The 16,905-nt window shown below is 42.1% G+C and overlaps 1 protein-coding gene across 1 annotated transcript in view; it reads right to left on the bottom strand.

The window, feature by feature from the left end:
- Window positions 1-15,721, bottom strand: part of ASB4 (ankyrin repeat and SOCS box containing 4) — a 64,809-nt gene extending 49,088 nt beyond the window's left edge. Inside the window, exons 1-2 of the mRNA XM_059171171.1 lie at window positions 15,426-15,721; window positions 5,178-5,477 (exon numbers count right to left, since the gene is read on the bottom strand). Of these exons, the coding sequence (XP_059027154.1) occupies window positions 5,178-5,477; window positions 15,426-15,612 (487 nt within the window). The 5' untranslated portion in view covers window positions 15,613-15,721. The remainder of the gene's footprint in view (window positions 1-5,177; window positions 5,478-15,425) is intronic.
- Window positions 15,722-16,905: the final 1,184 nt, after the last annotated feature.

Below are 16,905 nucleotides of genomic sequence, written 5' to 3'. Positions count from 1 at the left end.
TCTGTCAATAGGGATAAAAGGGACAGGCAATAAGCACATCCTCTGGGGAATGAGGTTTCCTCCGATGGTGCCTCTGAGCAGTGAAAGGTGAAAGGCTTAACAGCTTGTCTGAGTCTGTGGTTCATGAAGTCCCATGAAAAGGCAACAATATTAAAAGTCAAAAATTAAACAAATAGATAGTGTCTTAACTCTCAAACAATTTTAAAAATAGGAGCACTGGGTGTTATACGCAAACAATAAATCATGGAACACTACTTCAAAAACTAAGGATGTACTGTATGGTGACTAACATAACATATTAAAAAAATTTTTTTAAAGATTTTATTTATTTATTTGACAGAGAGAGAGAGAGATCGCAAGTAGGCAGAGAGGCAGGCAGAGAGAAAGGGGGGAAGCAGGCTCTCTGCTGAGCCGAGACCCCAATGTGGGGCTTGATCCCAGGACCTGATCCTTGAGACCATGACCTGAGCTGAAGGCAGAGGCTTAATCTACTGAGCCACCCAGGCACCCAATAAAAAATTTTTAAAAGCCTAAAAGTTTAATGAATGAATTAAACTATAAGCAAAAACAATATCAAACCCCCCTAACTATGTAAGTCAGTGTGAACGGGGGTGATGGCCACGTGCTACAGGTGGCTCGCCCTGACTGTCCCCTAGTCCTCTCTACATGTATCTGCTCTAGACTCCTCCCCTCCCCCAGGCAGGCACAAAGGAGAGGAACCTGGATGGATTTTTCTCCCCTTGGATTCTCACAGGTTGAGAAGACCCTGGCATCTTTAAGCCTGTTCTAATCTTTCCCCATGACCTTTGCAACCCTCCTCACCCTCATCAAAATTTCCCCTTTCTGCTGTTGTCTTTGGCTCATGACTTTGCCTTATCCGTTACCGAGGGGGGAACGTTATCAGATGTGAGCCTCTGCATCTCACCACGGCCGCATCTATAAACACTGGTGTTTTAATGCCATCCTTTCCTTTGGCCCCTTGGTTAAAACTGAGGCACAGTCCCTGGATTTCCCCCCATCTCAGCCTCTAAGATTTTAGTTACCCTGTCTTGTGCGTTTTCAACTGTTGGCTTTCTATAAATCGTTCCCTTCGGCACACAACCATTTCCTTTTATCTCCAACTACAGAACACTCTGCTGCGTCCCCAGCCCCCCTTCGGCCATCACGCGACTCTCGTGCTTACATGTGCAGCCAGACTTCTTGGAACAGTTGTTTGTATGTGGCATCCCCAGTTTTCATCCTCCCTTCTCTACCTTATACCATTCGAATCTGGTGTCTACACCCACCATTCACCCAAACTGCTTTTGTCAGTGAGAATTCTGTCACTTAATCTCTGGGACATCTAATTAAATCTCTCAGTGGCCATCGATATAGCTGACCGCCTCCTCTTTCTTGAACCTGCCTCTTTCTTAGTCCCCCTCATGCCAAAAATGCTCTTGGGCTCTCTCTCACTCCACTTACCAATCCATTTCACTCTCTTTGGCCCGTCTCCATCCTGCTAACATCTTAAATATAAGAATTTATCAGGGCTTGGTCCTCCCTTCTCTTTTCTCTCCACACTCTTTATCCAAGTGATTTCACTGATTCCCTTGGCTTCAAATACAATCTATAACAATTCCTAAACAATACCCAACAATTCCTAAACTTACAGCTTTAGTCCAGAGCTCTCTTCTGCAATCCATACGTTTTGTCAAGTACAGCTTTGACTCATTCACTTTGGAGTCTCAGAGCGATCTGAAACGTCTCGTGTTTAAAACTGATCTGGGGAAACTCACTCTGATTTTGAGACTTAATCTAAAGCTTCAGCAATCAAGCAAGTGGAACATCAGCAAAATAAACAAAACAAACAAAAAAACCCACATAAGTCAGAGAATCCATACATATCTGGCCACTCGCTTTTTGACAAAGATACCAAGGCAACTCAATGGAGAAGAAGCAGTCTTTTCAGTAAATGATGTTGAAACAATTGTATATATAAGATAATTTACCCATGCATAAAAAGATGAACCTCGCCGGTGCTTTATACCATATACAAAAATTAACTCAAAATGAGTCAAAGACCTAAAAGTAAGACCTGACATTATAAAACCTCTAGAAGGAAACATAGGAGAAAATCTTTGTTCCTGGGTTAGTCAAAGATTTCTTAGCTAGGACACATAAAGCATAAGCCATAAGAGGTAAAAATGAATAAATTGAATTTATTAACATTAAATACTTCTTCTCTTCTAAAGACAGGAAGAATAAAAAGTCAAAGAAAAAATAAAAATATTTGCAAACATTTCTAATAAAGGGCTAGTATCCATAATATATAAAGAACACTGACATATCAATAATAAGAAAGCAAACAACCCATTTTCAAAAAGGAGCAAAAGATATGAACAGATATTTCACCAAAGTAAATACACAGCTGGGAAATAAATACCTGAAAACATGCTCAACATCCTTGGCCATTAGGGGAATGTTAATTAAAACCATGAGATACTATTATATACCTATTATTGCTGAAATAAATTTTTCTTTTAGCTGACATCACCAAGTTCTGGCAAGGATGGAGAGAAACTGAACTCATGCATTGCTGGTTGGAATGCAAAATGTACAACTAGGTTGAAAAAGGGGAAAGTAGTTTCTTATAAATTTATCGCAAGACCCATAGTCCCACTCCTGGGTATTTACCCAAGAGAAATGAGAATATTTCCACACAAGAATCTGTATGCAAATGTTTATATCAGCTTTTTTTTCCCCCCCAGAATTGCCAAAGACTAGAAACAATCCAAAAGTCCCCCCACAGGGGAGCTGATTAACTGTGTTATGTCTATATAAGGAATACTACTCAGCAGTCAAAGGTCTGATAGACTGGTGAGTGTAAGCACATGGGTGAATCTCAAAGGCATTATGCTAAGTAGGAAAAAAACAGACCCAAAGCCTACATATTGTATAATTTAATTTATATGACATTCTGAAAAAGACAAAATTATAGCAGAGCACAGACCAGTAGTTGCTGGAGGTGAGGGTCCAGTGAAGGCATTAACTACAAAGAGCATCAGGAAAGTTTTTGAAAGTGACCGTGATGATGGTTTCATGACTATATGTTTCTCAAAAATACTGAATTTTATTGTGTGTGGAATTATACCTCTATAAACTGACTTTTAAAAAACTAATTTTTTTAAAAGATTTTATTTACTTACTTGACAGACAGAGATCACAGGCAGGCAGAGGCAGACAGAGAGAGAGAGGGAAGCAGGCTCCCTGCTGAGCAGAGGTCCTCATGCGGGGCTTGATCCCAAGACCCTGGGATCACCACCTGAGCTGAAGGCAGAGGCTTTAAACCCACTGAGCCACCGAGGCACGCCTCAAAAACTAATTTTTAAAGATTAATTAATTTATTTATTTGAGACCGCATGCAGGAGGAGGAGCAGAGGGAGCAGGAGACAAGCAGGCTCCCCGATGAGCAGGAGCCTGACTCAAGGCTTGATCCCAGGACTCTGAGATCATAACCTGAGCCGAAATCAAGTCAGACACTTAACGAACAGAGCCAGATAGTCTCCCCTAAAAAACTATTTAGTGGAGGCACCTGGGTGGCTCAGTGGGTTAAGCCTCTGCCTCCCGCTCAGGTCATGATCTCAGGGTCCTGGGATCAAGCCCTGCATGGGGCTCTCTAATCAGTGGGGAGCCTGCTTCCCTTCCTCTCTCTCTGCTTGCCTCTCTGCCTGCTTGTGATCTCTCTGTCAAATAAATAAATAAAATCTTAAAAAAAAAAAAAACTATTTAGTGATCTTTCCCACATACATGATTCTTCTTCGAGTCCCTCCATCTTAAAAAATGGCTCAGTCAATTAGACTCTTGGTCAATAGGACTCTTGGTTTTGGCTCAGGCTGTCATCTCAGGGTTGTGAGATCGAGCCCCACGTTTGGCTCCATGCTCAGCGTCGAGTCTGCTTTAAGATTCTCTCCCTCTCCTTCTGCCCCTCTTCTCAGAGCTCTCTAGCTCCCAAATAGATAGATAGATAGATAGATAGATAGATAGATAAACCTTTTTTAAAAAAAAATACCATCACTATCTATCCACTTTCTAAAGCCAGAAACCTGGCAATGATACTTGAAATTTCTTTTTCCTTCTCCACTCCTCCATATAAAATCCATCTCTAAATGCTATTACCTCTGCTTCCAAAAAATACTGCAAACCCATCTTCTAATCTTCGTATCCAAGTTTGCCCCTTCGTGCACATCACCGTCTTTTCTCACCTATGCCATTGCAATAGCTTCACTGCTGGTCTCCCTGCTTCCCTTCTTGGTCTCTTCCGATTCTATTTCTGCCTACCGTCAGGATAATGATTTTAAGTGAAAATTAAGCCGTGTCATTTCCTTGCTTAAAACTTTTCTGTGCCTCCATTTCTAAACCTCATGCCCTGGCACCCAGCAAGCTATTACCCAACACATCCAGTGTCATCATGTGGCACTCTCATCTACCCTCTTGGCCCTCCCTCCCGCCCCATACCCGTGATATTCCGACCACACTGGTCTTCTTCCATCTGTTGAGTAGTCCAGGTTTTTTGCTTCCTTAGCAACTCTGCCCATGCTCTTCTCTATACCTGCGCTTCTCTTCCCCTTGACTCCTTTTTCAATGGCTCACTCCCTCTCATTCGTAAAGTTTCAGCTTCACAAGTCATATCTTTAGAGGAATCTTCATCCATGTTCAAATAGTTTACTCCTGATATTCTCTTTCACAGCACCCTATTTTTCTCCTTTCCCAATTTATGATTACATAGTTATGAATTTATTTTGCTAGCATTTCTCTCCCCTTCTAGAATATACCTTCTTGAAGGCAGAAACTATTTTCTTTTTCAGTTTCTTAGCACATTAGCTGACACATCATAAGAGCTAAATAAATATTTGTTAAATAAATGTGTAAACTAATGAGCCTCCTCCAATGAAGAAAATAATGAGTCCAATGTGATCATCACTGAATTCACCTGGACCAACACGTGCATTTATATAGTTATATAAATATATAAATTTATAAATCTATATGTGTGTGCATATATATATGTGTGTATATATAGGTGTTTAGACTTATAAATGGGATACCTACTACACTACTTGAAGAAAGTAATAATCACCAAGTTTCACAACCGTGAGTGTGCAAGTAGACGACCATGTCAGCCACCCAGAAAGTCTTACCTCTCCAAACCAATTGCTTGGCACAGAGAATGGAGCTAGGAGTTGTACAGAAGTGTAAAGCCGTGTGTCCACTTAAGGAGTAGCAATTGAGTTTTGCTCCATGGTCACAGAGGATCTTAACACAATCCAAGTTGGCCATTTCGCAAGCCACGTGAAGGGGGGTTTTCCCGTTGGGTCTACAGTTGATTGTAGCATTGTGGTCCAGTAGCACCAGAAGACATTCCACGTGACCAAACAAGACAGAGAGATGCAAGCCCGTTGCCCAGGAAGACTTTAACTTATAACTAGGCAACCAGTAACCTGGACAAGAAAGGAAAGAAAGTTTAAGGTTTTGGCCTAGGATTTTTCTCTGTTTTGTGAAAATTTTTACAAATCTCTTACTTTGGTCACATTCATAAAATTAGGGGGGAGGAGTGATTCAGAAGTGCAAATGAGTAACTGGTGGGTCTTCAAATGTCTAGTTTAGAAGCATGCTTGGATATCTTGAGCAGGACAGGCACTCTTGAGTCTCTCTGTTTCTAGCATTTTCCATTACCTCGTTGCTTTATTTACTGATTCTTCCTGGCCCTTCAAGGCATTTGAGTTTGACACCTTCATTTATGGAATCACATTTTTACTTTACATGGTGAGTTACATGAGACTCTTATTGTTTTAACTCTCAATCATTGCCTTGAATGTTTTTGAAGCTGTTAGTTACAAGATTATACCTTTTATTCCATCATGGTTCTTTTGCCCTATAGTTGCTGCTGTTGTTGTCAATCAGAGGTATGAATGTATTTGATGTCTTTAAAAAATTTGTCTTGTTGCGGGGTCTGGGTGGCGCAGTGGGTTAAAGCCTCTGCCTTGAGCTCAGGTCATGATCCCAGGGTCCTGGGATCAAGCTCCGCATCAAGCTCTCTGCTCGGTGGGAAGCCTTCTTTCCCCCGGCGCCCCGCCCGCCTCTCTAACTACTTGTGATTTCTGTCCGTCAAATAAATAAATAAAATCTTCAAAAAGAAAAATTTGTCTTGCAAAGATTTTTATGTGTCTTCCTATTGGTTTTTATAATATCTCTTATGGAAGAAAAACTCAAGGCAACTCACAAATTTTACACAATACAGGATTTTTTAAATGATCTAAGGGCAAAGGGAAAAAAATAAGGTAGGAAAATAAAAAGTGGTCAAGGGTATGATCGGTACACAAAATATAAACCTTGTCCTATACACTAGAGCCACATTGCAAATTTGCCTTTGCACTTCCTAGCAGCCAAAATAAATAGGAAAACATGATGTATTGCACAATTAACTATGCCCACAAGCTATACACAAATTAATTGCTCAGGAGAGCATGGCTGATCCTAGAACTGAGATCTTAGATAAATTCTGCCCATTAGTTGCTGGAAATGTTCTCTCTCGCCTCCCGCCCCCTCTCTCCCTTACATGTCTCACAAGCCATAACAAACATAATTTTATAAACCTTCTTCCAATGTCAGTACCTAGAGCCATAATATTAAGCTCAGTAAGAGTGGGTAATGGAAAATGGGTTCAAAAAGATAAAATACTGAGGCCCCCCCAGATGCAGATGTAAGATAACCCAGCAGCTTGGAAGAGACTCTAGGGCTGAAACACCAAAATATATTTTAACATGGATAAATCAGAAGTTTGCTTTTAAATTTATAATAATTTATAAAATTCCACTATACAAGTACAGGGTAAGTGGAATACAGTTTAATGCTAATTTATTTGAAAAAAGACCTAGGGACTTGAGTTGACAGAATTCTCAAAAGGAGCCAACTGGGTACGGAGCTGCCAAAAAGCTAACTCGGTCTTAAGCTCCATTAATGAAACTGCAGTGCCCAAAACAAAAGGGGTGAAAGTTGTATTCTCTACTGAGGAGATGAGGCCAGAATGAATCCAGAATATTGCGAATACTTCTGGGCACCAAAGAGGGCCCTTGGAGGTTGAGGACCACATTACAAGGGGGCGTGGCGATTGGGTATTAAAATTCTCTCATTTAAGTGAGAAACGTCACATACGTGCTACTCCTGGTATTTATCCTACAAGTATAAGCACTCACGTGAGAAAATTCTCTCTAAGGACCACTGTATTTTTTTTTTTTAATTTGACAGAGAGAGAGCACAAGGAGAGGGAGCAGCCAGCAGAAAAAGGGAGAAGCAGGCTCCCCGCTGAGCAGGGAGCCCGATGCAGGGCTCGATCCCAGGACTGGGGGATCATGATCTGAGCTGAAGGCAGAGACTTTAACTCACTGAGTCACCCCCCAACCCAGGGTCACTGTAATGCACAACTTCCAAGCACATCACCTGCACTGAAGTCTGTGAAGAGTATGAAGTTGTCAGGGGTTATAATAACCTGGCCTGTGGGTAAGAACAGGCACCACACTACAACATGGGTAGTATGGTATCCTAATGGGTAACGATTGGAAACAATTTCTATCTTTATCAATAGGAGACTGTTTAAAAAACTTTTTTGGTGTGTCCATACAATCAAATACTCTACAGCCGTTATGAAGAAGAGGGCAGTTCTGTGTATATGGATATAGGAAAATCTCAAGATATCTTACCAAGCAAGAAAGGCAGGGGCTGATCAGTGTGCAGAGCATGCTATCATAGGTGAAAATATTTATCAGCCCTGCAAACAAGAAACTGGTTAGAGCAGTGACCTCCAAGAACTAGGGGCTGAAAGACAAGGACATAGACTTACTCATCCTCAGATGCCTCCTTTTTGAGCTTTTAAATTCAGTGCCTTGTGAGTGTATCCCTATTTGCAAAAATAAGTAAAATTAAAATAAACTACTGTCCCCTCTTCAGAGGCAGAAAGATAATTTAGTTTCAAAGACCATATTACAGGGTCGTGCACAATGCTGACTAATCCTGAGGGAATGAGTGAACCCAGCTGAAGTTTGTTTTTCTGTAAGCCACTCTCCACCATAGACATGCGCGCACAAACACACACACACACACACACACACCCCTTTCTCATTCTGTTCAGAATTCTAAGGCCATTTGACTTTCCATCCCTCCCAGCATTCTCCTTATCCACATCGCCTCTTTAAAAAGAAATACAAAGTTAATTCACACTAAAGTCTAATGAACTGAGGATTTTTTAAAGTGTGACCCTCTTAGGATTATCCGAATTTATGTGGGAATCTGGCTTCAACCAATAGAACTAAGTGTTAAGATACTAATTTGAGATCCCAGACACTGTGAAGGGAAGGGATTCATTGATAGGGACTTTTCTCTGGCAGAGACAAACAGTCTGGGCTGTGGAATTATCAACCCTGTGCCTGTAATGTGCGTGTGTGTGTGTGTGTGTGTAAACAGATAGGCATACATGCTGCATGTGTGTGTACCCATTTATACATTCTTATTTAGCTGTGTGCATTGAATCTCTGTTCCAAGCAGAGTTTTCAGGCTTTGTGGTATGCAACCTGCTTTTGATAATGAATGAATCACATTAGCACCAGTACTTAATCAGTCATTTTAACGCTCAGATTTCCTCAACAAGCAATTTGCAAAGCCAGTCTCTTCTAACTGTCTTGGAAAGAAGCTGGTTCCAGATCTGGAAACTGGACTACGTTTTGCCTGCTGATTAGCAGCAAACATTTGGCAGCTCTGTGCACCCACTGATTGGAAACTCGTGCCTGCTTCTGCAATGGGAAGAAAAATGATCCCAGAAAAGGAAGCAGTAGAGAGCTGATTAAGAAAACACCATTTTGATGTAAAATCAAAGAAAACACAGAATGTTAGCGCTGGAGGGAAGATTATCCAGTCCAAGCCTTTCATTTTCTAGATGAGAAAACTGCCACTTTCTTAGCCTGCCAGAGCCCTAAGTCTCCTGCCTCAGTCCAAGCTAATGGACTCAGGATATCTGCAATGCAGGGTTTCCATCTGTCTTTGTCTTTGTGGAAGCAGAAGAGGTTTTAGCAGCCATCCTACTTCACAAATCCCGAGGAAAGAAAGCAGATCCTGAATTCATCTACACTACACCACATCTCTGATATGGAAATGCATTTGCTGGTGGATGTTTTATTCCTAAATTCCCGGTAACACCTGGAGAATCTCTCCTGCCCCATTTATTCCAGGCAGCAGTCGTCCTTAGTCTCTCAGTCCCTTGCCTCCGCCTGTTCCTTTGGTCATAATCTTTAACCAGTAAATCAGCCTCGGAGACAGCTGGGTCCTGGGATTCAGCCCACCCCAGATGAGCTTCTGCCTACCAGTCACCCCTCCTAGATGGAAATGTGTGTAGGTGGTTGGCAACAAGACACCTTTGCTGCTGCCCCTAGAAGCTGAATAAATCGGAAGGAGACAGATTGTCAGATACAGATCACGGCCCACTGAAATGTATCTTGAAGCCACGCAGCAGAACTTTTTGGTGGTGGTGTGTATGTGCGGTGGGGAGTGGGGTGGGGCTGAGATTCTGGATCATTCGACCCCAGGCATAGTGGGAAAGTCTTCTGGAGAGAACGGAGCAGCCCACAGCAAGGAGGCTATGAGCCTGCAGCCACAGGTCGCTTTGTACCAAGTGTGGCAAGCAGCAAGAGTGTCCTTTCCACCTCACCTACCCACTCTGGGGACCAAACCCGAGGTAAGGCCATCCTCAGAAACCACAGTGAGGCAGCACCTATTAAAATGTTGTATTGCTACGGACACTCCAAGACATCAGAGTTTGCCTTCTAAGTACAGCCTGCAACAGTCACAGCACAACAGAACTACAGCTAACTAACCAATCGGACATCTTCATTTTGTACACTCTTCCTTCTTTCCAGGGCAGAATTATCCCAGGGTTTCCAGGCCTAGAGTGTGATTAATTCTGAGCGTTTGTTTTTCAGAGTCCCCTCTGCTACCCTCTGCAGATGGCAGGCTGCCCCGTGTGTGCTCAGATGGGCACAAGTGGTGGTGGTGGTGGGGGGGGGGGGTGTGTGGAACCTGGGAACAAAGCCCCTGAGAGGGGAGTCAGGAAGCCACTGCCTCCCCAATACTGTAAACCACTCACCTCGCCTGCCCCCTGCAGGTCTGCCGTGCGCCAGTAGCAATGGCTCGAGGAACTCTGCTTGAGCCAGGAGTTTAACAGAGACGAGAGACTACAGATCCTGTCCTGGGCAAAAATCCCGCAGTCTCTCAAAGGCAGGCCATGCCCACGTGGATTTATAGCATCTACAGTCACTTTTCACCTTGCCCAGACCGTGACGCATCATCTGTTTATATCATTTCCCCTTCATAACATCACAGATTATCGGCACGCAGGGGATTTGGAGAGGGTCTTGACAAAGTCTCCGCTTTACAAATAAGGATAAGATTAAGGAGCACACAACGCTCGAGCCTGTCTAACCGGTACGGACAGATCAACCCAATCTCTGGTCTCCCCAAGTCTTTAAACCGCCGCGGGTGACGGGCTGACTGTCCGCTTCTCGGCCCCCCAAAACCAACAGGACTTGTACGCAAAAAGCTCTAAAAGCATCTTAGAAGTTCAACCCCTACAAAGGTATTCGAAGTGATCGTGTGCGCGTGTGTGTGTGTGTGTGCGCGCGCGCGCGCGTGTGTTTAATTAAATCTGAAACCAGAGACAGGCCTGCATAGCCGAGGAGGAAGTCCTGCGCTCAGGAAATACGGTAAAGAGAGAAGGTCGGTGTTCAGGGTACCTCTTGGAAGAAGGGATTGACTCTGCTCTGTGTTTGGGGGTGTTCACCTCTCTGGGAAACTTTCAACTAAGCCTGGGCTGCGCAACAGTGATCAGCTACAATGTTCTCTGAGTCCAAAGCACCCCCCACACGAGAAGCCTGTTATTACAGCCAAAGGTTACACACGCTGCTCGCGCTGGATTAGCAGACATTTGCTCGGCCTGTGTCCACGTATTTGCACAGTACCGAAGGATTACAGACGAAAGCACAATTCTTGGCTATCTTTTAATAGCTAACATTTTCAGGATAAACCTCAGAACTCCCCCAGGAGAGCGGGGAAAAAAGCCAGCTTGAAATGAAACATTTAAAAGAAAAAAGTTTGAGGGGTGCCTGGGTGGCTCAGTCCTTAAGCGTCTGCCTTTGGCTCAGGTCATGATCCCAGGGTCCTGGGATAGCCACCACCCCCACCCTCCACTCCCACCCCTCCATTGGGCTCTCTACTCCGGGGGAGGCCTGCTTCTCCCTCTCCCACTTGCCCTGCTTGTGTTCCTGCTCTCACTATCTCTCTCTCTCTGTCAAATAAATTAAAAAAAAAAAAAAAAAAAACTTAAGAAAGAAAAAAGTTTGAACACCCAGGAAGGGAAAAGAACCCGGGTATGGTAAGAGGATTGTAGGAGAACAAATTTCTGGCAAAGAGGAAAATGAGGTGATAAAGAGATTATTCATTAAGAGAGTGGAAGTAAGAGCTTTCAGGATATTTGGAAGGCAGTTGTTACTTAGTAAAGTAGATAGAACCCCTGCCAGAAAGTTTTCCAGTGAAATCACTCATTGGTTATTTTAATTAAAAATATGACTACCAACCAAAGAACCTGCAGCTGTGGGCCATAAACGAAGTGCTTAAAGTGCATTACACTGATTAATAAAAGACTCTGATTAACCTTGCTGACTAGGGAATTTCATACCCCAAGAGAGAGGTACGGTATTCTGCCTGTATCGTTAACACACCAGGGCTCATACATCTGAAAGAGAATCGCAATATGTAGTTGGAAAAGCCTTTGGAAACAGCTTTACGGATGTTCACATTTCTAGTATAGGGGTCACTAGTGAGAGCCCGTATGAATAGCTTCGGGTTTTCTTACAGATACTGTGTTCCCTCTGGATACTGCACCCTTGGCTCATGGTAAACTTTCTATCATTAACAACCCTTGACTTTGCAGCTACTTACTGCGTGTAGCAGTTAAAAAGTTGTTTGTGTATCTAACTTTTCTTCACGCCGTTCCCATTTTAAGGCCGTCGTCTGGTAGATGGAATTTTGCTTGCTTGTTTTTGCTTTAGAGACACATGTCCCTGCTGTCCTCCAGGAGTTATCCCAAATGTCAGCCGGCATGTTTTTAATGTTTGCTTTCTAAAGTGTGAGACAGGCTTTTTTTTTCTTCTTCTTCTTCTTCAATTAGTAAAACGTGATTTTTTCTGAAGATTTGATTATGAAGTTTAACATAACTTAAAAAAAAAATAAAACAAGGGCTCCCCAACTATAACAATCATTATTAGGTGCTGGGGCTGGATGGGACCCACAGTTTGAACCTAAGCTCTGGAATTCCGCTCTCTGTCCCGTGGGCTAGGGGAGCTATTCAGTGGGATGAGGAAGCAGAAGTGAATTTCCAGATGTTTGGTTCTGCCTTCCTCACAAAACCCACATTTTTTTTAAAGATTTTATTTATTTATTTGACAGAGAGAGATTACAAGTAGGCAGAGAGGCAGGCAGAGAGAGAGAGGAGGAAGCAGGCTCCCTGCTGAGCAGAGAGCCCGATGCGGGGCTCGATCCCAGGACCCTGAGATCATGACCTGAGCTGAAGGCAGCGGCTTAACCCACTGAGCCACCCAGGCGCCCCCAAAACCCACATTTTATATTTCCTTATGTGACTGTGCCAATGAGATGGTGGATTTGGGGGGGAGCAATGTTGAGACCCCAAGCTGATTTCCTCACCCACAGAGTTCTGAACTATCCAAAAACTATGAAATGATTTGTATACTAAACTTAGACATACCATATTCAGGGGGAAAAATGGGGTCACTTTTTGAAATTCTATGAAAAGTGCTCTATGTCCTAAAAGAAGCAAAAATGCTTTGGGATTAATTGTACCCCTGTTGATCTTCTGCGGGACCATGAAATGTTGAATATAGATTATATTTTTCATCCTACAAGCAAATTTAAAGGTCGCGTGGTATCTTTTACAATTCTTCAACATTGTCGTGCTTAGGAAGCCGCAAAATACCTAAAACTTGAAGATTCTCATACTTTAAAAGTAAACAGGTCATGTTTCCATTTCCACATTCAGATGCTGGTTATATGGGTTTGTTTACATTATGAAAATTAATCATGCTGTACGCTTGTGATCTGTACACTTTTCTGCATGGCACCTTTCAAATTTGTTTTTAAAAACCAAAACCTGCTTCGTAGCAATGCACTAGAATTCAATGTCCCGAACAGAACTACCTCTACTGAACTAATTACCCAGGGCAGCCTGCTCAGCTCTAACCTGGTCCTTGGGAATTCCTCTGTGACTTAAGAAATTGATATAACCACTTAGGTCAACTTTGCTTGGCTAGCAACCAAGATTCTATTTATCACTTCCATTCCTGACTGAAATATTAAAAGGTTCGATAATGAGGCTGAAAGACATGTGAAAATGTGGGGAAAAAAAATTTGAAAAATCTTTGAAGAAAGAGGAGTCTTTAATCTGGATTTAAGATGGAAGAGAGAGATTCTGATGCCCATATTCATGTTAAACAGAGAGGAGTGTGTTTCTCTCTGTGCCTACAAGCATGTGAGCACACACACATACACATGCACGATTCCCCTATAAACCCTGAAGATATGATCGCAAATCCCATGATTTCTGTGCATACATTCACCTGGCATGCGTAAGAAATGGAACTCTTCTTTTCCTTTCCCAGAGGGTGTAATTTGCTGTTTCCCAAATGGAAAGCCACATCCCACAGTCCTAACACTATGAAAACTCCCATTCATGTGAATGAATTTTTAGCTCTATGAGGACCATAGGAATCGACTCATGTGGACAGAAAGGATGAAGACTGTATTTTCTTCTGATTCAGGGTGATGTCTCCCTGGAAGCAGGAGAAACAGCATCTTCTTTCCCCAGAGCCTGCCCTTCAACTTCCTTTTTCTCACAACCTCAAAACCTCGAGTGATCCACGCAATTTGGCATGTTTAGGAAATGGGAAGATGCAGTCTTCACAACTCAGTGTTAAATAAATTACACTGACTCGGACCTGAGTTATTTCCATGGGCACACACATGAGCTTAAAAGAGACCTTAAAAATGTATTTGGTGTTCAGTCTTTCACTGAACAGATCCAGAAGGAGAAAGTAATGTGATTACATGCTACACACTCCTTCTTTCTAACAGAGCTCCATCAACCAGTTTAAAAAATAAAACAAAACAAAAAAAAACCTCTTCGTTATCTTCAGTCAAAACAGCAATGCCAATTTATGATAAAGCCCTCCAGGAAAAAATCATAAACACAGTAACTGGCCTCCTCTATTCTTCCTTCAGAACTAACAACCAGAGTACAGTAAATTAATGGAAAAATATATACCATTAGCATTAGTTTCTGAAAATTGATGGTGCTGATGACTTATATATGAATGGAAAGCACTTACAACAAGAAGAAAGAATCGCTCTCTCTCTCCAAAGGCTGTACACAAGACCTTATCATCTATTTTGTTTAAACAGAAGTGATGTTGAACATGGTGTTTGTTTGTAGTCTGCTCGCCAGATGGCCTCGCTACTCAAGTTCCCCATTAACTGGCTGATTTGGGAAATCAGAATCTGCGTACTTCTAATTTATTTCTGATTTCTCAGGCGTGGGTTCCAGAAAAATCCCTTGATTAAAAAAAAAAATCCGTTTTCGTTCTTGTTACCTCTCGTTCTTTAAAAGGCAGACATTCTGTATTTAGGATATCTACAGTTTTGATCTATTATTACAATCAAGGGAAAAAAGTTAACTTTGGGGTTTTTCTGGTTTCAGTTTTTTGCCTGAACTAAAAACTCATTAACATGATGAGGACTATCAAGGTGCATCAAGGCAGAGACTTACCCATTCATTAACCCTCCAAGTAGGGGCAAAAATCCCCTTTTCCATCCAGATAGACACAGAGATGATATACCTTTCAGTGGCTGTGTAAGCAGAGAGTTAGCCGCCTGTCCCAAGGCAGTCACTCTGTCTGGACTGGATCTTAGCAGTCTGTTTAGCCATAATCTAGAGATGTTTTCTTTATTCTATGTCATTGTAGGCAGAAGAAAAGTTCAAAATAAAAGCAAAGTACACTAATAAATACCATGGTCCAGGATTTCAAACTCCAGACACAAGGATAGAGAAAGAAGAGAAGAGAAAAGAAAAGATGGAAAGACAGAAAGAAATACAAACATATCCCATTCATGATGCTGTCTAGTTCAAAAGAGAAAAAGATTAAATTAGACATATTTTTTAAAAATACATATGTAAACCGTAAGAGCTCCTGGCTTAGATTGGGTGACCGACATTGTGCATTTAAAAAAAAAAAAAAATCCATTATCTATCGATTTATAATCACAGCTCTAATCTTTACCTTGTTTATAAGATGCCAAAACCATATTCTCATCTTCAACTTCAAAAACCGTGTCCACATCTATTAGCCGCTGGATTAAGATGGCCTTCAGTTTTCCGAAGTCATTGGACTTTAGAGCCTCAAGGAAATTTCTCTTAACTAACTTGGCAGCTGCGGATTTAGTGATAGGGGCGGCGGTGCCTTCCATCCTTCCTCCTCTCCCTCTGGAAGCTTTGTTGTGATTTATCAGGAGAGCGGCACCAAGCAAACAGGCACATGCTGGAGAGCCCACAAACTGTCGGCTAATTTTATCCCAAAGTTATGCTGATCCGTTCTATTTATATAGGGATCATTTCAAACTTCAAAATATCCTTCCTGGCCGTCACTGCCTTTTCAGGTCTTTTAAACTGGTTCTACGCTCACTGATTCATTGAATAATATATCGTGTCAATATCAAGGAAAAGCCCTTGCACCACATTTCAGGGAACGAAATGTCAGTATTATTTCTTATATGATCAAAGCAATAGCTTAAGATTTAAAAGCTCTTAATGCTTTTTTTTTTTTCCACCCCTCAGTAAAAACATCTGGTGTCCAACTGGAGATCCAGCGTCCTGCTCCGAGTAGCCAACAGCCAAAAAAGAAAATTTGTTACAGTTTCTGAGACATATGTCTCTGAAAACCTATAATAATTTTGTGGCATAAGCCCACAGAATCAGGCAGAGTTGTACACATTGCAAAACAAACAGAAGGTTTTCAAGTGACCTAGACTTGAAAAATTTCAGTGTCGTGAAAGCAAGCTGGGGAGGGTCGCGTGGCAGGACTGTTTCAGGTAAAAAGAGACTAAAGAGACAAAACCGCCAAGTGCAATGAGTGAATGAACTTCATTTAATCCTCTATTTAAGAAACAGAAAAGACTATATACCGGGGCAATTGTGGAAGTATGAATACAGACTAGATATTACTTCATAATACGGAAATACTGTTTCTGTTCCAAGGCATGGTGGAGGGACTGTGGTTATGCAGAAACATATCCTTATTCTTATGTGGTGCATGAAGGGATCAGTTGCCATGAGGTCTAAAATTTCTTTTCAGATAGTTCAGAAATGGATAACTAAATGTGAGTATATATACACACACATACGTGCATGTGTAAGTGTGTGTGTGTCCATGCGGGTGGGAGGTAAATAGAGTCAGAGAAAGAAAAGGTGGGAAAAAGTGGAAAATTGACAAATCTAATGAAGAATCTCTGGGTGTCCATTATATTATTCTCTCAGCTTTTCTATAAGTTTGAAAATTTTCCAAATAAAAAGTTAGAGAGGGGGCGCCTGGGTGGCTCAGCGGATTAAGCCTCTACCTTTGGCTCAGGTCATGATCTCAGGGTCCTGGGATCGAGCCCCGCATCAGGCTCTTTGCTCAGCAGGGAGCCTGCTCCCCCCCACCCCCACTCTCTGCCTGCTGCTCTGCCTACTTGTGATCTCTATCTGTCAAATAAATAAATAAA

The sequence above is a fragment of the Mustela lutreola genome, chromosome 4 (genome assembly GCF_030435805.1).
Source record: "Mustela lutreola isolate mMusLut2 chromosome 4, mMusLut2.pri, whole genome shotgun sequence".
Taxonomy (NCBI): Eukaryota; Metazoa; Chordata; class Mammalia; order Carnivora; family Mustelidae; genus Mustela; species Mustela lutreola.
This window is presented reverse-complemented; position numbering and strand designations above follow the sequence as displayed.